Genomic DNA, 26,362 nt, shown 5'->3' on the forward strand with positions numbered 1-26,362 from the left:
TTGTCTTGTGAAGAGACACAAGTCACATCCTGACCAGGCATGATCTCACAGCTCGTTTGCAGCAGCTTATTTCATTCTCAAGTAGGTGGTGTAAAATGTAATCAAAACCCAGGACCAGGGAAAAGTCAGGCCAGGCTCGGGCCGCCTGAAGAAAGCAGGTGTTCCCCGGAGTGCCATGCTGTCCTAGAAGAGCCTGCAGTGGCCTTGCAGAGTGGCAGCCTTGCAGGGAGAAGGAGCAGAAGGCCGGAGCCAGAGCAGGAGAGAGCTGGGCCTGGCCCTAGCACATCTGTGCTTCCATCGCCAGTCTGGGGTCAAGCTGAACTCTCCAGGCCCTCAGCTCTGTCCCTACACTCCCAAAAGCCAGAATGATGGTCCACAGCACCAGGGGCCACAGGTATGGGGTGCAGCCCTGTCCCCAACAGAACTTTGTTTCTAGAGAAGGCAGTGCACCCCAGGCTTCAGCTCTTCAGCACCTCCAGAGGGTGCCCTGGCTGTATGAGGTGGGTGGCGGAGCAGGTGGGGCTGTTGGAATGGCCAGGTTCCGGTCAGAAGTGGGCAGGATTCAGTATGATGCCTGCACCCCGCTGCTGCACTCATCTGGAGACCAGGATAGTGAGGACAGTAACTCACTGGGAGATAGTTCCCTGTCTTTCTGACATATGTCTATGGTGAAGTGCCAGCCGTGGAGTCCCAGGCCTCCTGCATGCTAAACAAATGCTCAAGTGTTATGTCACTGAGCCACATTCCCAGCCCAAGTCCCACTTTTAACACAATGAGACCATAGGCAAAAGTCAAATTTCCAAGAGGAATTTTGTAAGCCAAGCTCTTAAAATCAAAACAGGTGGGATAGGCTGAAGACGTGCTGTGGCCTTAACTGCAGTAAAAGCTACGTTGTGAAACAGATTAGAAATAGAATTTGGTTTAAATAATGAGCTATGTCATCTTAAACATCTTCTGAGCAGTGACAGAAAACAGGACAAGTTTTGGTTATATTCCAGATAGCACTCTCCTGTGAGATGAACAGCTAGCAGAGATTTTTCTCCCCCTTTCTAGGCTGTCTCCCCACATGATTAACTGTCTTTTGCTGTGTAGGCTTTGGCTTATCATGGGCCCATTTGAGATTATTTCCTGAGTGACCCTTGCCTACAACTTTATCTTGAGTGATATATTGATGATGTTAGCACCTTCGTGATTTACCACCTAGGGGCCAAGCCTTCAACAATGAGCCTTTTGAGGAGACAACTCATTTTAAGAACTGTAAGAATATCAGACAATGTAGATTCAAGTATTTCCCACATTACCCACCATTAAAGCCACGACATTTGAAATATTATAATTCCGCAATCTGGCAAGAATAGGTGATTTAGGCTAGAATCTTGGAAGCATTTGGATTACTTAGTGAATTATATAAACGCCTGAAGGATACATGATGTAACATTCCCCTCTGAATGCTATTAGTATGTCTTATTACCATTGGTTAATGAAGAATCTGCTTTGGCCTATGGCAGGGGAGAATATAGCTAGGTATAAAAATGAAACTGAATACGGGGTGGCCGGGAAATGAAAGTGCAGTCTCTGTTTACATATGATGCCCAATGTTCAGCAACATACATCCACGTAAAGTCTAAGAAAGCTTAAAGAAAAGGGCCTCTGGATGCACAAAAAACCCGCTAATTGGAGCTTCTTGGTAGCCACATTTTTCAGATAGGCTTGCTGGTCACAAGCAGAGGTGTGGCTTCTTTAAGACACATCTTCCTGGTTCATAAGGGCAGCATGAAAGGCTCTGGCTCTTTCGGGAGGTCCTGCTACAGAGTACTTAAGTGGTGTGTGTGAGCTGCGTGTTACAATTTTTTAATATTTATTGAGCTCTACATTTTTCTCTCCTCCCCTCCCCCATCAACCCTCCTCTAAGGTTCCCATGCCCCCAATTTACTCAGGAGATCTTGTCTTTTTCTACTTTCTACTTCTCATGTAGATTAGATCTATGTAAGTCTCTCTTAGTGTCTGCACTGTTGTCTAAGTTCTCTGGGATTGTGATTTGTAGGCTGGATTTCTTTGCTTTATGTTTAAAAACCATCTATGAGTGAGTACATGTGATAATTGTCTTTCTGTGTCTGCGTTACCTTACTCAAAATAATGTTTTCTAGCTCCATCATTTTCCTGCAAAATTCAAGATGTCGTTATTTTTTCTCCATTGTGTAAATGTGCCACATTTTCCTTATCCTTTATTCAGTTGAGGGGCATTTAGGTTGTTTCCAGGTTCTGGCTATGACAAACAAAGCTGCTATGAACATAGTTGAGCACATGTCCTTGTGGTACGATTGAGCATCCTTTGGATATATACCCAAAAGTGGTATTGCTGGTCTGGAGGAAGGCTGTTTCCTAATTTTCTGAGAAATTGCCACACTGCCATCCAAAGGAGTTGAACCAGCTTGCACCCCCACCAGCAATGCAGAAGTGTTCCCTTTTCCCCACATCCTCTCCAGCATAAGTTGTCATCAGTGTGTTTGATCTAGGCCATTCTTACAGGTGTAAGATGGAATCTCAGAGTTGTTTTGATTTGCATTTCTCTGATGACTGACTGTGTTGAACATTTCCTTAAGTGTTTTTCAGCCATTTTAGATTCCTCTGTTGAGAGTTCTCTGTTTAGGTCTGTACTCCTTTTTTTTTTTTTTTTTTTTTTTTTTTGGATTATGTGTTCTTTAAGTGTCCAATTTCTTGAGTTCTTTGTATATTTTGGAGATCAGGGTTAGTGAAGATCTTTTCCCATTCTGTAGGCTGTTGTTTTGTCTTGTTGACTGTGTCCTTTGCTTTACAGAAGCTTTTCAGTCTCAGGAGGTCCCATTTATTAATTGTTTCTCTCAGTGTCTGTGCTGCTGGAGTTATATTTAGGACATGGTTCCCTGTGACAATGCGATCAAGTGTACTTTCCACTTTCTCTTCTATGAGGTTCAGTGTGGCTGGCTTTATGTTGAGGTCTTTGATCCATTTGGACTTGAGTTTTGTGCATGGTGATAGATATGGGTCTATTTTCATTCTTCTACATGTTGATATCCAGTTATGCCAGCACCACTTGTTAAATATGCTTTCTTTTTTCCATTGGAAAATTTTTTGCATCTTTGTCAAAAATCAGGTGTTCGAAGATGTGTAGATTGGTATCCGGGTCTTCTATTTGGTTCCATTGGTCCTGCTGTCTGTTCTTATGCCAATACCAGGCTGTTTTCAGTATGTAACTCTGTAGTAGAGTTTGAAGTCAGGGATTGTGATGCCTCCAGAAGTTCTCTTATTCTACAGGATTGTTTTGGCTATCCTGGGTTTTTTGCTTTTCCATATGAAGTTAAGTACCGTTCTTTAAAGATCTTTGAAGAATTTTGCTGGGATTTGATAGACATTGTGTTGAATCTGTAAATTGCTTTTGGTAAGATTGCCATTTTTACTATGTTAATTCTGCCTACCCAAGAGTGTGGGAGATCTTTCCACTTTCTGGTGTCTTCTTCAATTTCTTTCTTCAAAGAATTAAAGTTCTTGTCATACATGTCTTCCACTTTTTTGTTTATAGTTACTCTGAGATATTTTATGCTATTTGTGGCTATTGTGAAGGGTGATGTTTCTCTGATTTCTTCCCCAGCTCTTTTATCATCTGTGTACAGGAGGGCTACTGATTTTTTTGAGTTAATCTTTTATCCTTCTACATTGCTGAAAGTGTTTATGGATTGTAGAAGTTCCTTGGTAGAATTTTATGGGATCGCTTATGTAAACTATCATATCATCAGCAGAGTTTGACTTCTTTTCCAATTTGTATTCCCTTGATCTCCTTTTGGTGACTTATTGCTCTAGCTAGGACCTCAAGAACTACGTTGAATAGATATGGAGAGAGTGGACACCCTTGTCTTGTTCCTGATTTCAGTGGAATCACTGGGAGTTTCTCTCCATTTAGTTTGATGTTGGTTGTTGGCTTGCTGTATATTGCCTTTGTTATGTTTAGGTATGTTCCTTGTATCCCTGCTCTCTCCATGACATTCATCATGAAGGGATGTTGTATTTTGTCAAACACTTTTTCGGCATGTAATGAGATGATCATGTGGTTTTTATTTTTCAGCTTGTTTATATGGTGAATTATATTGGCAGATTTTCATATGTTGAACTATCCCTGCACTTGGTCATGGTGGATGATGGTTTTGATGTGTTCTTGGATTCGATTTGCCAGTATTTTATTTAGTATTTTTGCATCAGTGTTCACGAGTGAGATTGGTCCATTTTCTCTTTCTTAGTAATGTCTTTCTGTGGCTTGGGTATCAGGGTAATTGTAGCCTCATAAAAAGAGTTTGTCAATGTTCCTTCTGTTTCTATTGTGAGGAATAATTTGAGGAGTATTGGTATTAGTTCTTTGAAAGTCTTGGAGAATTCTGAGCTGAAACCATCTGGTCCTGGGCTTTTTTTGGTTGGGAGACTTTTGATGACTGTTTCTATTTCTTCAGCAGTTATAGGTCTGTTTAATTTGCTTATCTGGTCTTGATTTAATTTTGGTAAGTGATATTTATCCAGAAAGCTGTCCATTTCCTTTAAGTTTTCCAATTTTGTGGAGTACAGGTTTTCAAAATATTACCTGATGGTTCTATTTCCTCCGTGTCTGTTGTTATGTCCCCCTTTTCATTTGTGATTTTGTTTATTTGGATATTCTCTCTCTGCCTTTTGGTTAGTTTGGATAAAGGTTTGTCTATTTTGTTAATTTTCTCGAAGAACCAGCTCTCTTTGTCTCGTTGATTCTTTGTATTGTTTTTTTTCTACTTTGTTGATTTCAGCTCTCACTTTATTTCTTGCTTTCTAGTTCTCTTAGGTGAGTTTGCTCCTTTTTGTTCTAAAGTTTTCAAATGTTCTGTTAATTCACTAGTGTGGTATTTTTCCAGCTTCTTTATGTAGTGCTATGAACTTTTCTCTTAACACTGCTTTCATTGTGTCCCATAAATTTGGGTATGTTGTATGGTCATTGTCATTGAATTTTAAGAAGTCTTTAATTTCTCCCTTTATTTCTTCCTTGACCCATTGATGATTTGGGTGAGCATTGTTTAATTTCCATGTGTTTGTGAGTTTTCTGGAATTCATATTGCTGTTGACTTCTAGTTTTAAACCATGGTGATCTGATAAGGTACATTGGGTTATTCCAATTTATTTTTGTATTTGCTGAGGTTTGTTTTGTTACCTAGTATGTGGTCAGTTTTTGAGAAGGTTCAATGAGGTGCTGAGAAGAAGGTATATTCTTTTCTGTTTGGGTGGAATATTCTGTAGATGTCTGTTAAGTCCATTTGAGGCATAAAATCTGTTAGTTCTCTTATTTCTCTGTTCATTTTTTGTCTGATTGACCTGTCCAGTGGTGAGAGGGGAGTGTTGAAGTCTCCCACTATTAGTGTGTGGGGTTTAATGTATGATTTAAGCTTTAGAAGTGTTTCTTTGACATATGATGGCGCCCTTGTATTTGGGGCATAGATGTTCAGTATTGAAATTTCCTCTTGATGGATTTTTTTCTATGACTAATATGAAATATCCTACTTTGTTTCTTTTGACTGATTTTAGCTTGAAGTCTATATTGTTAGATATTAGGATAACTACACCCACTTGTTTCTTAGGTCCATTTGATTGGTATATTTTTTTCCCATCCCTTTACTCTGAGACAATGTCTGTCTTTGAGGTTGAGATGTATTTCTTATATGCAGAAGAAGGATGGATACTGTTTTAGTATCCAGTCTCTTAGCCTGTTCCTTTTTATAGTTGAGTTTATTTACATTAAGGGATATTAGTGACCAGTGATTGCTATCTCCTGTTAATTTAGTTTTCATTGTTGGTGATTTTAATTTGTGCATTTTTTTTCTTCTTTGGGATTTGCTGTTACAAGATCATCAATTGTCTGTGTTTTTGTTGATGTAGCCATCTTCCTTGGGTTCGAGTTTTCCTTCTAGTATTTTATGTAGGGCTGGGCTTGTGACTAGGTATTGGTGAAATCTAGATTTGTCATGGAATATCTTGTTTTGTCCTTTTACGGTGATTGACATTTTGGCTGGGTATAGTAGTCTGGCCTGGCATCCATGGTCTCATAATGTCTGCATAATGCTTGACCATGACCTTCTGGCTTTCATTGTCTCCAATGAGAAGTTAGGTGTAATTCTGATAGGTCTACCTTTATATGTTATTTGGTCTTTTTCCTTTGCAGCTCTTAATATTTTCTCTTTACTGTGTATATTTAGCATTTTGATTATTATGTTGTGAGAGGACTTTTTTTGGGGGGTCCAGTCTATTTGATGTTCTGTAACCTTCTTGTATCTTCATAGGCATATCTTTATTTAGGTAGGGAAAGTTTTCTTCTATGATTTTGTTAAATTTTCTGTGCTTCTGAGTTGAACTTCTCCTTCTATACCTATTATTCTATGATTTGGCCTCTTAATGGTGTCCCATATTCCCTGGATATTTTGGGTTAAGCTTTTGTTAGATTTAATGTTTTCTTTAACTGATGAGTCTATTTCCTCTATTGTATCTTCAGGGCTTGAGATCCTCTCTTCTGTCTCTTTTATTCTGCTGTTCATGCTTACGTTTGTGGTTCCTGATTGTTTTCTCATGATTTCTGTTTCTATAATTCCTTGGCTTGTGTTTTCTTTATTGTTTCTATTTCAGTTTTTAAGTCCCAAATACTTTATTTTATATGTTTGATTTCTTTTTCTTGGTTTTCTTTAAGTTATTTGCTGATATCTTCCAATTTTTGTTCGTCTTTTCCTTAATTTCTTTAGGGGAATTTCTCATTTTATCTTTACAAATTTCAAATATTCTCTTGAAGTTATTTTTTAGCTCATTTTCTTCTGGATCATCCATATTTGATTGTTCACGTCTTGCTGTTGTAGGGTCTTTAGGTTTTACTGGTGTTGTGTTGCTCTTTGTGGTGTACCATGTGATCTTACCTTTTCTTTTCATCTTTTCCTCTATTAGGTGTGGTTGGGGTGTCTGAGATTCTGTTGAATAATCTTCTAGGTGCTCAGATGTTTGTTCCTCATGGTACAGTTAGTGTCACAGTTGTACTTACCCCGTTGGATACTCCGTGTTCCTGGAGAGAGCTCAGTGCTCCTGTGCCTTGCTCTGTTCATTTGCAGTTTGCTGTCGCAGGCCTGCTTTGACCTGTTTCTGTAAATCCTGGTCTGGATCCCCTCCTGCTTGGAGTTGAACGTGTTCTGGCAGAGAGCGCTGATTCTGGATCTGGTTGCTGGTTCAATCCTGATCTGCCAGTGTCCCATAAATTGGCTCCCGGGACTGGATTTGCTCCTGGCTTCTGCTCCCACTAGAGCTTGTTTGTCCTAGGTAGCTGATTCTGTCCCACTTCAGTTCTGGTGGAGATCGCTGACTCACTGACTCTCAGTTCTTAGGTAGCTGGCTCAATCCTGGTCAGCCAGTATCCTGGGACTGGGTTGGCGTCTGGGACTGGATTTGCTTCTGGCTTCTGCTCCTGGTAGAGCTTCGTACTTTAAATTTTTAATGGTGACATAGATCCACTGTATCCCTTGGAGCTGAGGTGGTGAGTATGGCTGGCAGAGGCAGCAAATATACCTCTGCCATGTTGGATGGGGCAGCGCCAACAGGCAAAGCCACAGTATTAGTCCTAGCCACGCCTACTTAGCATTAAAAAAAAACCTAAAAGTTTCCTCGTCAGAAAATGATTGCAGATACACAGTAAGACAGTTTTAGATAAGAAAAAGACCTCTGAATCAGTCAGTGTTGGATAAATGTACATGGGTTTAGGAGAGAGGGAAGAAGGAGTACACTCATAGATTAAAGGAGTAAAGATAATATTAAAAAGTAATAGAGTAAAAGAGATAAACCATATGAAGATGGAATATACACAAATGTTAATGACTTAACTGCTGAAAAAATTTGATTCTGGAGGATGCTAAGCTAAACCCACATGCATATTTTAAAGGTACTTTGACTTCAAAATTTGAGTCTAAGGGTATGTTACTTTGGAAGAGAGGTTCTGCTTTTGTTTCCACAGAAGATGAGACCTGTGGATTCCTTCTAATCTATTGTGGTTTGATGGAACAAGGTTCTCCAGAAAGGTTTCCATTAACCCTAAAATACTTCACCTAATAAACAGCAGGAAGAAGTTTGGAGAAAACAATGTCCAAATTTCCGAAATGATTGTTTAAATGTTTGTTTTCATTTATAAGGGGTTGATTATAAATGGTTAATGGCCATAGGCAATCTCTTTCTAAAAAAAGGGGGTGAGTCTATGTCATAGAAATCAATACATTACATTGGAATGGATTTTGGGCTATTGATAAAAATTTAAGGTCAATTTTGTTATATGTATATTTCTACTCTTTTTAAAGGTATTATGTTTATATAGATCATTAAATATAATGTATAATTAAAATTACAAATTCATAGTCATTTATAGTCAAACTTATAGTAATGTTAGGTTTTCTAGATATACAGAAATATATTTCATTTAGATAGATAATCTTTAACACTTCAAAGACCTACAGAATGTGGAATTTAAAATGTTTTAAGATTTAGACTTTTCTCAACAATGAGACTTGTCTGTTTCTGGCTGTACCAGTTACTTCAGAGAAGCTGATTGGCATTGAAGAAACTCATTATGAAATTTGCCTTCAATGTGACAAGACTAGCCATTTGGGCAAGATGCTGCTCTTGCCTGGACTTCTTGATGGTATGCTGTATAAACTGGACATGCAGGATCCACAGAAAAATGACTTCTGAACTTGTCAAAAGAACAGTTAGAGTGACCTTCACGGTTTCTGCTTCATGAAAGAGTCTGCCAGACATTCTGCAGGACACAGAAGGAGGTGACTGACAAACTTCCAATATAGGTGAAACAGTCTTTCAAATTTCCTGCTTCATGGAAAAGTCTGCCAGATACTATGGGCCTGTAGGCTGAAGATGGATGCCCTGATGTTACAGAACTTTGGGTGACTGTCCAGGCAGTGAGATGTCTCTGTCAATTCCAGAGTGTTGGAAATTGCTTACAATACACTTCCTGTTTACTTGGGTAATATTATATTCTTCTGGGGTCTTTAATGGAGTTGAAGACAGTTTTCTTTATGATAAAAGATAAATTAGATATGAAACTTTAGACTCACAAAGATAAAATAGATGATATAAGTTAAAACCTTCCTTTTTATTTAGAAAAAAAAGGGGGGATAAGATATGGGATTCCCGGGGCTGGAGAGATGGCTCAGAGGTTAAGAGCACTGACTGCTCTTCCAGTGGCCCTGAGTTCAATTCCCAGCAACCACATGGTGGCTTACAGCCATCTATAATGAGACCTGGCACCCCCTTCTGGCTTGCAGTCACACGTGGAAGGAATGCTGTACACATAATATAATAAATATATAAATATTTAAAAGACACGGGATTCCCCTCTGCTGTGGGAACTCCTTTAGCCCATAACCTTTAAGATACCAGTCCACTTTGGTCGAGGTCTCATTTACTATAAATGCAGACAAAAAGCATGCATGTGGGGCAGGGGGAGGGTTTCTTGGCTACTGGATTTGGTTCCAGTTCCCAGTGCATGCAGAGGACTGAGAATTGCTACTCTTTCTGTGAGTTTATCCCCAGATAAATAAACCTTTTCTATATTCCATTTTGGGCTATTGTGGAACTCTTTTGTATGCCAATACCCCTCTGTATGTTATGAATATGTTTTATTACTATTGGTTAATAAAGAAGCTGTTTTAGCTTTTTAAAGGGCAGAATAGAGCTAGGTGGGAAAACTAAACTGAAAGCATGGAGAAAGAAGGTAGAGTTCAGGCAGATGCCTAAGAAGCAAGATGTGGAGTAACAAACCACAAGTCTTGTGGTAAAATATAAAATAATAGAAATGGGTTAATTTAAGATGTAAGAACAGGCTGGAGAGATGGCTCAGTGGTTAAGAGCACTGCCTGCTCGTCTAAGGCCCTGAGTTCAATTCCCAGCAACCACATGGTGGCTCACAACAATCTGTAATGAGATCTGATGCCCTCTTCTGGCCTGCAGGCATGCATGTAAGCAGAATACTTTATACACAATAAATAAATAAATCTTTAAAAAAAAGATGTAAGAGCTAGCTAGGGCTGTGGTGTGGTGTGGTGTAACATACCTCTAATCCCAACAGAGGCAGAGGCAGGTGGATATCTGAGTTCAAGGCCAGCCTGGTCTACAGAGTGAGTTCCAGAAGAAGTTTCAAAGCTACACAGAGAAGAAACCCTGTCTTGAAAAACAAAGAAACAAACAAAGAGCTAGCTAGGAATACTATGCCTAAGCCACTGGCCAAATAGTGATGTAATTAATACAGTTTTTATGTGATTATTTGGGTCTGGATGGCCGGGAAATGAAAGCACAGTCTCTATTTACAGATATAAACGAATTGAGTTTTGTTGTTAAGTTTTTGGCCTGTGCTGCTGAATAGAGAAGAGAAAGTCAAGGAAAGGAGTCTAGAGTCTGTCTTAGTTACTGTTCTATGATAAGACATTATGACCAAGGCAACTTAGAGAAGAAAGAATTTATTGGGAGTTTACAGCTTCAGAGGGCTAGAGTGCAAGACCATCACAAGGGGGAGCACGGCAACAGGCGGACAGGCATGGTGCTGGAGCCTACACCTCGACTCACAAGTATGAGGTAGAAAGAAAGACATTGGAAGTAGCCTGGGCTTTTGAAAATTCTAAGCCTGCTCCAAGGTTATTCTTCCTCTCTGCGTCCTTTCCAAACAGCTCCACCAATGGGGAAATCAAGCATTCAAATATATCAGCTTACGAGGACACTCTTCTTTCAACCACATTGACACCTCACCCAGGTTGAAGATGCCCATCCCAGTTCTGGTCCATCAGGAGTGTGACTGTAAATGCTGGCTCCAGCCCTCAGTGCTCCTTGCTGATGTGTGGTTCACCCCCTGTAGACTGTCTGTAGCCTTTTTCCACCTGTAGGGGAGGTTCTGATACGATTTCTTTCCTGCAGTCTAGAAGTCTCTGCTGGCCAGGTTTCAGTGTGCATAGGCCCATGACACCTTCCCTGAGTTTTTCAAGGAAGGCTAGATGGTGTGGGGCTACAAACCAGTGACTTAGCTGTTTTTTAGAAAATGGTACTCTTTAATATTCTGCCCTTTGGTGAGCATGTCCCTTGCTGCTGAGGTTAAGGGCCGGACATTTCCCCAGCACCTTCTGCCCCCCGTCTGCAACACCGTCTCTTTCTTTTTCTTTCTCCTTTTCTTTCTTCCTTCCTTCCTATCTCTCTTCTTCTCTTCTCTCTCTCTCCCTCCCTCCCCGCCCCTTGCCAAGTATGACCTTGAACTCTTAATCCATACGCCCCTATCCCCCAAGTTCTGGGATTACAGACCTATGTTCTTCGTCGTGGCATTAAAGACGGAATTTCTTCGACATGGTGGGCTTCACTGCACTGATTAGCCCACGTGGTAACCGATAGGCTGCTCAATGGGGACACTCTTACCCTCCTACTTTGACTTGTTCATTTCAGGACCACTTCAGGTACTAGATCTTGACCACTAGGCAGTACACCATCTCAGGCAGGGCAGGAGGATGTAGGCTGCCTGCTCCCCTGGGCCAGTACCTACAGAGTGTCCCCAGGGGAGCAGGCCAAGGCTCAGAACCAGCTCTTCTGTGCATGGTATTTCAGAACATTGCTAGCACGCCCCTTCCTCCATTCTACATGAAGTTATTTTCCTTTCCAGAGTCTGTTGAAACCCTCCCTAGTGTTTTTTCATGGAATAACCCCACAGCTGTGAACTAGGTCCAGGTGACCAGGTTACAGTTGACAGTAGGGTTAGCCTTAGCTATAGAAAACACTCATGGCTTTTTGTTATTTCTGAAAAAAACAGGTCCTCACAGAAACAGTACAGGCCAGTGCTGGGACCCCTCAATTTCACAGCCCACAAAGAACTTCCAGGACCTCTAGTCTTTGGAAGCTGCCTGGGAGGGCTGCAAAGGATTCATGAAACCTGAGTGGACTCCGGCAGATTTGGTCTATGGGGTTACCATTGAAGCTGACCCCATTTCTAATAGCACCTGCCTCATGGATGCCAACTCAGAGTGAGCTTATGATGGGAAATCAGAGCAGAAATACATATTTGGAAGTTGGCCAGTTTTAGAACTATTAATCAGGGCGAGGGGTTTTACAACTTAAGGATGAAGTAATTGAAACGTGTTCTAACTAGAAACTAGCCTCGATCGGGTGATGTTGCTGTAGAACATGAGACTGCACAGCAGCTTCCAAAGCCACTCTGATGAGTGGAGATGCAGCCAGGCAGAGGAGCCTGACCTAGGTGGCATCCCTCCCAGGGCGGACCTCAGCCAGGCGCAGAACTTATCAGGGTACACCTAGCCCAGGTGTCTTTGGTTCTCAGAGTTTCTGAAAGAGGCAGCTCCGAAGCCTTGGCTCGGGACATAACGCTGTCACCTCTGTCCTGGTGCCCGTCATGTGCCGGGCGGTCAGATGGCACACGGCTCTCGTGTGTAGGATGTAAGTGGGAACCCCCGGCACCCTCTGGCCCTCACTCCTTTCCTCATTGTCTAGGTTTGGATTCAGACATGAGTCTTTTGACCGAGGAAGCAGTGTTGGAAACCTGAGAGGAGAACTAGTGTGCTGGGCAAGGTCTGATGTGGTCTCATCGGATACTAGAACTAGAGTGCCGGGCAAGGTCTGATGTGGTCTCATCGGATACTAGAACTAGAGTGCCGGGCAAGGTCTGATGTGGTCTCATCGGATACTAGCACCATATTTTGTAAACAGGAAACAGTCCCCGATGCTAAAGCAACTTGTCCCGGTCATAGTTAGCTCAAGCCAGCTGGGTTCTGGCCCCTCTGAGGTCCAGCCCCAGGCCCTCCTGCACACTGGTCTTAAAATGAATACTGCACATGGGCTAGAAATGCTGGGGGCACCAGGAAGACTGGCGTCTACAGACTGTGTTGATCCAACAGGCCACCCACCCACAGATTAAGGACCACCAGACAGGGATGTCAGCAGGAGGAAGCCTATCCTGGCCTGGCAGTTTCACCAAAACTGCTAAAACTGAGAGAGAGTCTGGGTGGCCACGCAAAGACACTAGGTAGGTACATGGCTCTCGAGAAGCTAGGTGCCGAGTTGAAGCCTTCTGCCATTCCCAGCTAACACAAGTACTATGCACAATTCTGTTTTCCAGCTACGTTAGAACTAAAAGTGCCACAGCTCAGGAGATGTCTCTCACCTACTGCCAGGTATGGTCACACAGGGAACAGACCCCAGTGTATGATGGTGTGGAGAGATCATAGGGAACAGACCCCAGCGTGTGTCTGATGGTGTGGACGGGTCTCACAGGGACAGACCCCAGCGTGTGTCTGATGGTGTGGAGGGGTCTCACAGGGACAGACCCCAGCGTGTGTCTGATGGTGTGGAGGGGTATCACAGGGACAGACCCCAGCGTGTGTCTGATGGTGTGGACGGGGTCTCACAGGGACAGACCCCAGCGTGTGTCTGATGGTGTGGACGGGGTCTCACAGGGACAGACCCCAGCGTGTGTCTGATGGTGTGGAGGGGTCTCACAGGGACAGACCCCAGCGTGTGTCTGATGGTGTGGACGGGGTCTCACAGGGTGTCAGGCAAAGCATAGCAGCAGCCTAGCAACTACTCTCAGAAGGGCCTGGCTGTTGTCAGGTGTGAGATTGATGCACTCATTGTTGCAAACACAAGAACGTCTTATAATCTAGAGGCAATGTGTAGAAATTCCACATCCATGAAGGATGATGCAGGGCTGGATCAAGGATGGGGTCTGCAGACGAGGTTGGAAAGTTCCTCTCATGGGGGCACTAGGCAGGTCTCTGTCATCTAACAAGGGTAAAAAGATTCCACACGGTAGTGGCCACAACCAACTTCTCCCTAGCCTAACAAACAAACAACACAAGGTAGGTGGGGAGGTGGAAGGAGACTTGTTGGCTCACACGCCCAGGTCAGGGAGTAGAAAGCTGAGGAGCGGGTGAACTCGGAGACTGCACATCAAGAGGGCACTGGGAGGTGACAGGAATGCAAAAACTTCCTGTCTTGCTGGGCACAAGTCGCTCCTGGGCCTGCAGATCCCAGGGTTTGCTAGGTGGGGCTAAAAAAGAGGCCACAGATGGTGTAACTGGCTGGACTGGTACTCAGGTGTGTCCCTTTGGGATGTGCCTCCTGCTCTGGACCACAACCCCATAGGGGTACTCTCCCTGCCTCTGGGGGAGAGGAGTCTAGCACATTTTCTGCTTAGTCCTACAGCAACCCGACCCTCCAGCACTCCCCACTTCCTGTGGGGAACAGATCTTTCTAGGAAGGCCTTGCTGGGGCCTCATGTTCTTAAGGAGTGTGAAGGAAGTAAATACCAGTTGTATTTTACAAAGTGCTTCTGAGAAGGGTCTTACTATGTAGCCCCGGCTGGCCTAGAATTGAACCAGGCTAAGGTCAGACTCGCAGTTCCTGGGTGCTAGAGTTCAGGTGTGTATCACTATGTCCTGCTAGGACACAGATTTGGATACAGAAACCCAGGAATGTGTACTAGGCATGACAGAGACACAGTTCAAAGCACTGTGACTGAAAAGGGTGCTCAGAGATGTCACAAGCTGCACGGGAGGCAGGCCTGACGCCGGCCCTCAGCCAGGACAATCTACTGTGTTTCTCCCGCATGCTGTCTGCCTTGGCTGGTGGGATGGAGTCAGCTTGGAATGTATAGTGGCCACTTCATAGGCCATCAGCTCCAGGGCAGAAGCCCTGGGGAAAAGCTGCTGGCCCATGACTGGCCAGCCCTCCTGGGTTCTCACTGTCTTATTTGCTCACCTCTGTCAGGCAGAAGTGTCTTCTCCATGTCTCCATGGTCCCGTTTCCACAGAGCGAGGGGACGAAACTCCTGTTCCAGGACACAAGTTGTTCAGTTGCTCTTTTGCAACTGAGTCTGAGATGCTCTTCTCACAAAGTTAGAGCCTGGAGGCTTCCCTTGTTGTCTGAGCTCAGGGAAGGGAAGGGTCCACCTAGCTCCACGTCCTCAGTGTGGACGCTTACAGGGCAGAGGTCACCTCTGCCACCACATCTCAATCCTTAGAGAAAAGGACATGTCTACAGACATCAAATCATTTCCCTCCACATGTGTCCTGGGGCCCTCCCTGCTTTCCAGGTTAGGCTGCTGCATGTCCCAGCATGCTCAGCAGATGTGACAGTTCCACGAGCAAGGAGGCTCAAGAGATAACCGGGCAGCAGAGCGTAACCTATACGACTGAGAAACTGGACCCTCTTCTTGGCTCCCTGAAACCTTGTGCAAGCGCTCTAGGAATAACTCTCTGCTGACTGTCTTAGCACATGCTCTTGTTAACTCAGACATTTTTCTGAGCCAGTTAAGATGGTCTCTCACTGTTGTCTGTCAGCCAGCTTGAAGTCAGGCTGGTATAAATCTGTAAGTTACCTTGTCTCACTGCTCAGTCCTAGCAGTGAATTAATTTTGTTTTTTGAGACAGGGTCTCACTGTGTAGCTCTGGCTGTCCTGGAACTCACTATGTAGACAAAGGTGGCCTGAAATTCACAGGGGTCCTCCTGCCTCTGCCTCCTGAGTTCTGGTGTACGGCACCTCAAGCAACTGCTTCAGTTACATTACTAAGAGAACATATTAGTTTGGAATTCCTCCATGTTAGTACATTCACAAGCTCCCTGTCTGCCTGGCAGTAGAACACTTTTTTTTTTAAACATGGGAAGGAAGTTTGTTGGGGGAAGGGGAGAAAGAGAGAAAGAGAGAGAGAGGGAGAGAGGGAGAGAGGGAGAGAGAGGGAGAGAGAGAGAGAGAGAGAAAGAGAGAGAGAGAGATCGATCTGCCCCTCAGAGAAACGGCAGAAGAGAGCTAGAACACTGCAATCTTGAGCAAGTTAAACCTGCAGAATGACCTACCCTTCCCCGAGACACAAGGCTGGAAACAGCACCACACGACATCTAGGACTGATTGATTTTTTTTTTTAAACTAAGGCACATGACGTTTAGAAATACTGAGGTACAAAATGCAAATTCTGCATGAGATTTCTGAAGTACTCATTTAGAAAATGACGCTGAAAAATCATCTTCCAGAAGCTTCAGCTTTTAGCTTGTTTTTTCTTTTGGACCAGTTCAACCAGCAGCTTGTATCTAGCAATACAGTCTTCCTGTAGGAAGAAAAAAAGGTGATAACAGTTACTTCCATGGGTCAGTATCTCCGGTGTGGTCAGTTCACTGTGACCTAATTGCTGGCTAGTGCCCAGTCCTAATGACGAAGTCTTGTATTCATTTCCTTTGGAACCTTCTGGATCATCCTGGGAAAGCCTAGCTGGCCCCAGGCAGACCTTGGCTGAGAAGATCTGCTGTAAGGCTGACCAAGGTGACGGTGCTGAGCATGGGGTGATAGTTGGGCGCTGTTTCAGTGACAGTGCCTTCATCCCCACCTCAGCTTGGGACCTGCTCCCAGCACGGTAGCACCCACTACCTTAGCATATCTCGTTTCAGAGATAGCAAGAAACATGGAACTTCCCTAGCACGGAAGATGACCAAGTCTTCCTCACACTCTCCCCATTCCCACCTGACACCCAAGCCAACAGGCTACAGATGGCAACCTCAGAACTCTCATGGCTGCCATCCCTTGCATGGAACTAAGCACAGACAAGACGGTGAAAAGGACCTCACTATCCTTAGGTGGGCACTGTGTGTATTTCAGAAGCCATTCTGCTGGTTTCAATAATACTAATGTCATGCTATTGCAAGTATGTTAACTCGGGATCCGGGGCAAATGACGGCTGTTCTAAACAGGGTCCTTAATCTGGTGCCTGAGACAGGGGATGGGTGGCCATTCTTTTGGATTTCAGGGCAGCAGTGTTAGACTAGCCTCTTTTAGGGAGTGCCTCCCTACATCCCAACACTCCCCACCCATGCCGTTAAAGCATGAGCACAGCTGTGCCAGCCTCGGCATTCGCCCTGAACAGCACAGTGTTGGTGTCCTGAGCTCTGAGCACGCAGGTGGCAAAGCATCTCCTGACAGGACCTGAGCTCCCATCAGTCAGGCTGGCAGCAGAGGGTCAGTGGGCAGCACCTGCAGCATTAGACCATATGTGACGCCTGTGGGACTCTGCGGCCCTGCTCCTCTCTCGTGGAAACAGGAAGGTTCCAATCCCCTTCTGGTGCTTTCATTTTGAGCAAAATTCAATTTATCACACATGTAAATGGCTGAGTATGACAGAAGTTGGAGAAACTCAGTGAAACAATTACTTCTGGAAACTGACTAGAGAGACCGGGAGAATTTGTGCTTCCTAAAGAGATCAACTGCTAATGGTTTATTCTCCTTCCCAGAGATCAGCTTCATCATCATAAAGTAGGTGACAGACAACTACACCGACGCGTGCAGGGACATGCATGGCCACAAGCTACGTTTTCCAACATAGAATTTCAATTAAAAAAAAAATAAGTATGTAAATGGGCATCCATGTGCCCAGAGGCTACTTTTGATTTCTCTGTGCTCCCTGTGCCTCACACCTGAGCACAGCCTGCAAGGAAGCTGTGCTGGGGAGAAAGGCTGGCTTTGGGAAGATCCAGGAGCTCCGTGAATGAGAGGGAAGCCAAGCGTGGCTCTTGGCAGGACTCTTCTGCTTGTATTTGAGAAGGGACGCATTAGCAGCTGCTTAGAGCGATAGCCAGTTAGTTATAAATGGTCTAAGTTCCCAGAGTCAGTTGAGTGGAAGAGACAAGTACAGCAACCCCACTTCAACACCAGCCACCACAGACTTCAAATTCTTGATGCTGCAGGACTGAGAGTTACCACAACAGTGTAGGGGTATCAATCCTTTGCCAGCTCTGTTCCACTCAGACTGTCCTTCCTGAGCAGAATCAATGTTTCAGTAGGCTAGCAGGTTACAGTGGGGAGTTTATGTTTAAAAATAAACAAATAAATAAATAAATCTATGTTTGTGTGTACATATATACAGACACACATCCTATATTACATATATGTAATAGAATATACATTACATTTATTTTGTTTGTGTGTACATATATACAGACACACATCCTATATTACATATATGTAATAGAATATACATTACATTTATTTTGTTTGTGTGTACATATATACAGACACACATCCTATATTACATATATGTAATAGAATATACATTACATTTATTTTGTTTGTGTGTACATATATACAGACACACATCCTATATTACATATATGTAATAGAATATACATTACATTTATTTTGTTTGTGTGTACATATATACAGACACACATCCTATATTACATATATGTAATAGAATATACATTACATTTATTTTGTTTGTGTGTACATATATACAGACACACATCCTATATTACATATATGTAATAGAATATACATTACATTTATTTTGTTTGTGTGTACATATATACAGACACACATCCTATATTACATATATGTAATAGAATATACATTACATTTATTTTGTTTGTGTGTACATATATGCAGATTTGTGCATATGTGGCTACAGCACGAATGTGGAAGTTGGGATAACTTGAGGGAGTTGGTTCTTTCTTTCCACGATGTGCATGCTAGGGACTGCCCCGGTTATCAGGCTTGTAGGCAAGCACCCTTGTCCACCGAGCCATCTGGCCAGCCTGGATCTATTTTACAGGTGGCATTTCCTTGAGAAGAAAGGGTAGCACCCTGACCCCATTTCCGCCTCCCAGTGTGCAAATTCCCAAGCACAGAGGCTGAAGACAACTGAAACACAAGTTCCTGCAGCCAGCGGGGCACGGAGAGGATGGGTGTAAGCAGGAGAGCAAGCATGGGACAGCCACTCCAGAGGGGAGTCCCTTGTTACCCACCTTACTCTTAGACGGCACACATTTGGCTATTTTGTCCCAGCGGTCAGAGGCTCCTTTTGGGTATTGCTGTAAGGCCAGTTCCAGAAGTTTCTGCTGACTCTGAGTCCATGTCTCCTCTGCAGCACGGGTTCTTTCTCTTCTCTGGTTCTCTTCGTCACTGGATTCGTTTTGTTCTGATATATCAAAGTCTTTTTGCCTCTTTCCTCTCATCTTCTCCTCTGGCTCCACTCTGGTTACTACCTCAGCCATTTTGGCTGACTTCCGCCTCCGAGGCCGGACTTCTGTGGCCACTGTCTCCTGCTCACCCTCTGCAGTCTCTGGTCCCTCATCCTCCATGGCCCCTGCCGAGTCTTCCCGCTGGGTGATGATATCATCTGGCAAGGCTGTGGCTACCTTGATGGGCCTGGAATTCTGCACGTTCGACTTCAGTTCAGAGAGCCTGACCATTCCTAGGAAAGGGCCACGGAACACAGGAAAAACAGGCCATGGTGAACTCAGGCGACCAGCAGTGTCTACCACTTATACACCAATGTGCCCCACATTTTACACGCATTGCTTGCTTTACCTTTTACACTACTCACCCCAATCTTATACACGAGGGAAGAAAGCAGCAGAGATGGGAGTTAGACCTAGTTTGATTCCTTGTCTTTGTCCTTGTCAGTGCTCTGAGGAATTAAGGGTATATATATCCAGCTCTGATCAAAGAACAGAACTTTCTAGAGAAGGAAACCTGATACTCATCTCTACAATCTAGGTTTCATTAGTTCTATTAGTGTAATTATTAGCGCTGTGCCTCCCCTGTAGGTGAGCATACAGACACAGCATTCTAGCAACTCTCACTACTTTTTATTTACTGTGTGTTGATGGAGGCCAGGAGCACACCTCGTGGGACTTGATTCTTTCCTTCCACCATGTGGGTCGCAGGCCTGGTGGCAAATGTCTATACCTGCTAAGCCATCACCCAGCCCAAGGTGAATTGACCTTATTTTATTTTTGAGACATGTTCTCTGGGTAGTCCCGACCGTCCTGGAACCCAGGGGTCCACCTGCCTCTTTCTGAAGGCATGTGCTACTAGCTCTGGCTTCAAGGTGAATTTGTAAAAGCAGGGAAAGGATATTACTAAAAGGTTAAACCTTTTACCTTACAAAGGAAGACAGCCAAATAGAAACACATAAATGGGAACAAGTTCTGAACCTCAGTGATTAAACTGGCAAGGATGAGAGGCAGAGCAACCCCACAACAGTGTGCACTGGAACACTGGCTCTGGCAACAGGGGCTCTCATATGATGTTCTGCAGTACTATGACCCACTTTGTATGTCTCTAAGAAACCATGTTTAAAATCTCATTTAATTCTACTTAATTTAAGCTTCAGTTATTTTATTTTTGTGTGCGTGTGTGTGTATGGATGCTTGCACACGTGCCTATGGATGTGGAGACTACAGGTCATCACCAAGTGTCTTCCTCTAGAATCTCATTTTCTTCTTTTTCTGGACCCGAGCTCACCAGTTCAGCTAGAATGGCCTGTCACCAAGCCCAGGGGTCCTCTTGTCTTCCCCTTCCTAGCAGTGGGACTACAGGCACATGATGCTGTACCTCGCTTTGTCACATGGTGTAAAGGATGGAACTCAGGTTGTGAGGTAAGCACTTTACAGCTGAGCCGTCTTCCCAGCCCCAAGCTTTCATTACAAAAGCTAATTGTGGTACTGGTTACGACATTAGAGTGCGTTTAGCCTTTCTGGAGGACAGTTTGTCAGATGTAGGTAAGCCTTAAAAATAAACTTACTTTTAATTCATGGTCTATATCCATGTACCAATCAATAATGCCATTTAGTTATGAAACATACCAAAGGAAAAAAAATCAATATAAAGATAAAGGTAAAAATATTATCATATGTATGATATACATGTCTGTATGCCAGACATGTGTGTGTGTGTGTGTGTGTGTGTGTATGTCTGCATGTCAGTCTGCAAGCAGACAATGGCGACCAGCAGCATACTGTCTTATTGAGTGGACAACTCTACCCAAGAACTATACAAAGGCTACTGGGATTGCAATTTTATCCCATTTATTCATGCTCAAGGTGCTCACATGCACAAACACACACACACAAACACATTTTCTCAAACGCAGGGTCTCATTTAACCCAGACAGGCTGTCAATTTGTAGTAACAGAGGCTTGTCTCCAAAGAACTGTGGTTAAAAGAACTACTTTGTATGCTTCACTCTGGAGAACAGTTTCCCAATTCTTTTCAGAGGACAGCTGGGTATGGTCATGCCTAGAGAACCATGCAGCTGCTCAGGAGGCAGACAGCAGGTCCCATGGAGATCATGGCAGTCTCTCCCTCTGACTGCAGCAGCTCTCCCACACCACAGTCTATGGAGAAAGTTGTGAAATACCACTGCCACTCTCTGTCCCTGTGCCCAGACAAATCACTCGGTGAGAGACGAAGCTGATTACAGTCTTTCCTAATGCTAGCACATCCTTTTTGAGGAGTTGGGATCCCCAGGTATGCGAACACTCTAAATCTTTAAACTTATTAAATACAAATTCTCAGCATTAACTGTGTGTGCAGGACCAGACTGATTTGGTGTCTATGACTAACCACAGAAACAGGATCAGGAGAGGTCTCTGGGCAAACTATCATCATTGATATCTAAAGACACTATTATAAAAGGGATTAATTGCGAAGAAACTGTGTCAGATTAGTGATAAGGTAGATACTAACTCACTTGGGGAGAAAGTGACTTAATCTTTCAGTTGCTCGGATACATGAATAAGAATGGTAAGGTCGGAACTCACCCGGGGAGCAGGTGATTGAGTCCTTCAGTTCCTTGGCTTTGGTTGTCACCTGTTTAAAAATATAAAAAGCAAGACATCTTACTTTCCACATGTCTCGGAAACTGATTATTTTCATGTAAGGGCCACATGAAGGAACAAGTGTCATGGCAGTCATAAACAAAAAAGACTGAGGAAGCCTTGGGAATGTGCACTGTTGACTCCTGAGCGCAAATATAGGCAGTGTGTGCAATCAGAGTGTACCCAAACTGTCAGCCTTCTTCCTCTAGAATATTCGAAGCCAGGGAATGCTCATGTACAGAGACCTCCTATTGAGAACATCTAAATACTCATATTTAGATGGTATGTATGTATGTATGTATATATATATATATATATATATATATATATATATATATATATATATATATAAAATAAATGTGCTGAGATCCTCAGTTGTTATGGTTGTTGGACTGTTGGGGTAGTTGGTGTGCTCTTTCAAAGCAAGCACAATGTACCTGATCCCAGATTTTCTGTCCTTTAGCTATCTATCCTTTTGCAACTCCCAGTGAGGTCCGGTCCTCGCCTCACTAAATATGGCACTTCAGGCCAGTCTACTTATCAAGGAAAACAAGGCCCAAGAAATTAAATGTCTTGTTCTAAAATGCCCCTCTACAGCAGAATCAGAACCCAAATCATTTCCCTAATTTCAGTGGCAGTGAATTATACCAGACTGCTTTAAACAGTTGTAAAATAGGTGTGCAAATGGTCTAGTATTTTCCATTTTTGAGGCTTACACTTGTAAATCCCAGTACTTGGGAGGCCAGGGCATGAGAGTGACTGCACATTTCAGGCCATCCTGGGCTACAGAGTGAGGTCAAGGACAACCTGAGCTACAGTATAAGATCTTGTGTCAAAGCTATTTATATACCGAGTGAATTTAATAGGGGATTTGAAACGCCGAAATGTTAGAGGAAAGTGGGAAATCATTCAAGTACACATACAGGTAAGGAATTCTAAATAGAACTGTAATCACTCAGGAAATAATTCCAACAATTGGAAATGACATTTTGCCCAACAATGGAAACAATCAAGCTAAGGGAAAGCACACAGAATGGGAAGAAGTCTTTATTAATTTCATAGGTATCAGAGGAGTAAAATCCAGGATATACAAATAACTAAACAAAAGTAACGAAAATCGGAGCTGGGGGGCTGGATTGATGGCTCAGTAATTAAAAGCATGTACTGTTTTCCAGAGGACCTGAGTTTGATTTCTAGCACCCTCATCTCAGGTGGCTCAAAACATATAACTTTAGCTCCAGGATGATTTGACCCTTCTGGTTCGGGGGCACCTGCTTTCACAAGTGTGTGTGTGTACACACAGAGAGACATAATTAAAAATAATAAGACAAATAGAGCTGGAGAGAGAGAGCTAAGGTGGGAAAAAGAACACAAATGCATTCCAAGAAAACACACACAAATGGCTGAGTGAAATAAGAAAGTCAGTTCAGGATACGAAAAGAAAAACAGCCCCAAACAACTGCCTTAAATTAGAATCATAAAAATTAAATGAAAAAAATTACCCCAGTATATCCTGTATCAACGACTAACAGTAAATTAACAGCCAAAAGCCAAATTTACTTATTAAAAAAGAAATAAAGGGGCTGGAGAGATGGCTCAGAGGTTAAGAGCACTGGCTGCTCTTCCAGAGGTCCTGAGTTCAATTCCCAGCAACCACATGGTGGCTCACAACCATCTGTACTGAGATCCGTCGCCCTCCTCTGGTGTGCAGGCATACATGGAGGCAGAATGTTGTATACATAATAAATAAATCTTAAAAAATAATAAAAAAGAAATAAAAACCTTCTGCATTAATTACTATACAATACTCAGTGGAATTCTCATCATGCCAAAAAGAGTGATAAGTAATTGGCCTGCAATCTCATCATTTACTTGGAAGGCTGAAGCAGAATAACTACAAGTTTGTGGCAAGCTTGGGATACATGATGAGTTCCAGCTTAGCCTAAGCTACAGAGGAAGACCCTATGTTAAAAAAAACAAACACACATACAAAAAAACACAAATCCCAAGAAACAAAGAAAAAACTTTTAACTTAAGTGTGAATGCTATCTAGTAACATTAATATTTACTTATTAATATATCATTACTGAAAGTTATTAGTCAAATGAGATAACATAGTGTGAATGATATCCAATAACATCACTATTTTACATATTAATATGCAGCCATTGCAAGTTATAGATCAAATGAGCTAGTGACTCATCAAGCAAGAAGGATGCTCAGGCATTCTAAGGTGAAGTGGGTTTGAAGGTTGGGTGGTGGCAAAGGGCAGGACAGAGGAGAAGACAAGCTTGACACGGAGAACAGAGAAGGCAGGAGGCTAGCAGCACAGCGAAGAAATCATTTTTACAACTTCAGGGGCTATGCTGATGCTAAAAATAATACCAATATGTTGTTAAAATAACGTAAAACTATATTTTTAATTTACTGATAACCATAGGCTTCTTGACTTTGAAAAAGCCACCAGCATAACACTGTTTAAATTCTCCCACTAGGTGTCTTCTGTGCCAGGTCTCTGTGCTAGTTCTAGTTGTGTGACAAGATGCTGGGGTCTTACTGTCTGAACTCCTCTCTTCAGTGGTGTGCCTTACACAGGTCTTATATTACTCTTTGCATTAATTACAAAAGCTAAATCTAGCCACCTGGCTTTTGTTTTGCTGCCTACCTGGACCTTTTCTAAACAAGCAGTAAATTCCACTTGGTCTATTATCATAAACAGAATGTGAGAGATTAGTGACTGGCAGAACAACAGGGTCGGCTTATACAGCCTTTCAGGCAAGAGAATATTACTTCAGGAGCAAGAAATCTGAAGCTCTCTGACCTCAACTTAGAAGCCTGCAGTTAATAATCACATTAAAGGTGGTTTTACATGCCAGACAGTTTTTGTTTCCTTTGTTGTTTTTACAATTTGAGCGTCCTTTGTGGTTACTAAGATTATATGCCAAAAGCATGTAATTAACATTTAAAATATTTAAGCCCCAATAAATTGGCCTTACAGTTTACCTGAGTTAAAAAATATGTAAAAATTTTTTAAACTAAAATACTGCTTGTACTTATCCACAGCATAATTTAATACTTTAATTATGACAAGTAATATACTGATTCTTTTTTAAACTGAGGAATAAAAATAGGATGTTGACTAAAATCTAACAATCTAAATCAAGAGCCATACAGACCCCAGCACAGCCACTCTCTCACCTTTCCCTGTAAAAGGTCAATTGTTACTGGAAGGAAAGCAGCAAGCCTGAAGCTACACTTAGAAGGGAGCCAGGTCAAACAGCAGCTGCGTAGACCTGGGGCTGGCGGCCAGATTAGGTCAGTGGATAGGGTAAGAGGAGATGGTTTCTCTTCCACAATCAAATACACAACAAATCTAATGAACATTGCAAGCCAAAAAGAAGTATAAGTGACCTTTTTAAAGTGTGATTAACTTTCACTTAACAGTCTACTAAAGGAATTGTACCAGCTGAAACCACTTCAGCTACTTTAGTCTGGCTTACAAGTCATTCTTGGGCATCACTGAAAGAAGTTTGCTGGGGATCTGGAGAGACAGTGCAGCAGTTAAGAACACTGGCTGCTCTTCAGAGGACTTGGGTTTAATTTCCAGCACCGATATGGCAACTCACATCTTTTTCCATCTCCAGTCCCAAGGGATCTGTTGTCCTCTTCTAGATTCCTTGGGCACCAGGCATCCATGAATCTGGTGCACAGACATATATGGGCAAAATACCCATACATATAAAATAATAAGTAAACTAAAAAAATCAATGCTACAATATGGCCAACACAAATTATTTGTGTATGAAATTGTCAAAGAATAAACACAAATTATTTTTTTAAAAAAAGTTAGCTGTCTTCATGTTGCAGAATTGCTCACATTGCCACTCTGCTGTGCCAATAAAGTTTACCTTGAATCAGAGGGTAGAGCTAGCTTCTAGCTGACCAAATCATCTTTGGCTGCCTTGTACACACCCCTATTCCATACTTGTGTTAATGCAGATATGTATGTTACCTTTAAAATTTGGTTATTTTTTCAGAACAAAAGAATCGGATGTTAATAAAGACAAAACAAATAGCCTAAGTAATCTAGCTGCTTAGATCTGTTGCAGTTTCCCCAAGACTCTACATCTAGAATTTCAAAGCTGCTAAGATGGCCCCGCCTCACTGCTCCAGCCAGGTCTTCAGATGACCGCTATACTTTCCGATCACACAGAGACAGACAACAAACGATGTAGTCAGCTCTCCCAGGACTTGTTTTTCCCAGTTTTCTCAGGGTACCCTAAAAATGTCATTGCCTTCAGACAATAGGAAGCAGCTTAGAAAATATGACACCCACATTCCTAAGAGATGGGGTTGGTGGTTTTTGTCATCATTTAGGGTGGTTGGTTGCAAATTGTTGCTGGTCATGATGAGGGAGGAAACTAAGCAAGGGAGTTGGGATTCAAGGATCTCTTTCTGAAAGGGAAAAGGGGTATAGGGAAAGGATAGAATAAAGGATACACAAAAGGTGACTGCCAAACTTTGCTAAGATAAGATAGGACAGTCCTTCGAAAATTCCTGCTTCACAGAAGTCAGTCAGATATTCTAGGCCTGTAGGCCAAAGATGGATGCCCCAACATTGTAGAGGAACCTCAGTCCAGGTAGCCAGCTATCT

At 42.8% G+C, this 26,362-nt stretch overlaps 1 protein-coding gene across 1 annotated transcript in view; it reads right to left on the minus strand.

Moving 5' to 3' along the window:
- Positions 1-10,538: 10,538 nt before the first annotated feature.
- Positions 10,539-26,362, minus strand: part of Dnajc1 (DnaJ heat shock protein family (Hsp40) member C1) — a 178,668-nt gene continuing 162,844 nt past the window's right edge. The window contains exons 10-12 of the mRNA XM_075970588.1: positions 21,652-21,700; positions 18,850-19,298; positions 10,539-16,166 (exon numbers count right to left, since the gene is read on the minus strand). Of these exons, the coding sequence (XP_075826703.1) occupies positions 16,098-16,166; positions 18,850-19,298; positions 21,652-21,700 (567 nt within the window). The 3' untranslated portion in view covers positions 10,539-16,097. The remainder of the gene's footprint in view (positions 16,167-18,849; positions 19,299-21,651; positions 21,701-26,362) is intronic.

Source organism: Microtus pennsylvanicus, chromosome 4 (assembly GCF_037038515.1).
Source record: "Microtus pennsylvanicus isolate mMicPen1 chromosome 4, mMicPen1.hap1, whole genome shotgun sequence".
Lineage (NCBI taxonomy): Eukaryota > Metazoa > Chordata > Mammalia > Rodentia > Cricetidae > Microtus > Microtus pennsylvanicus.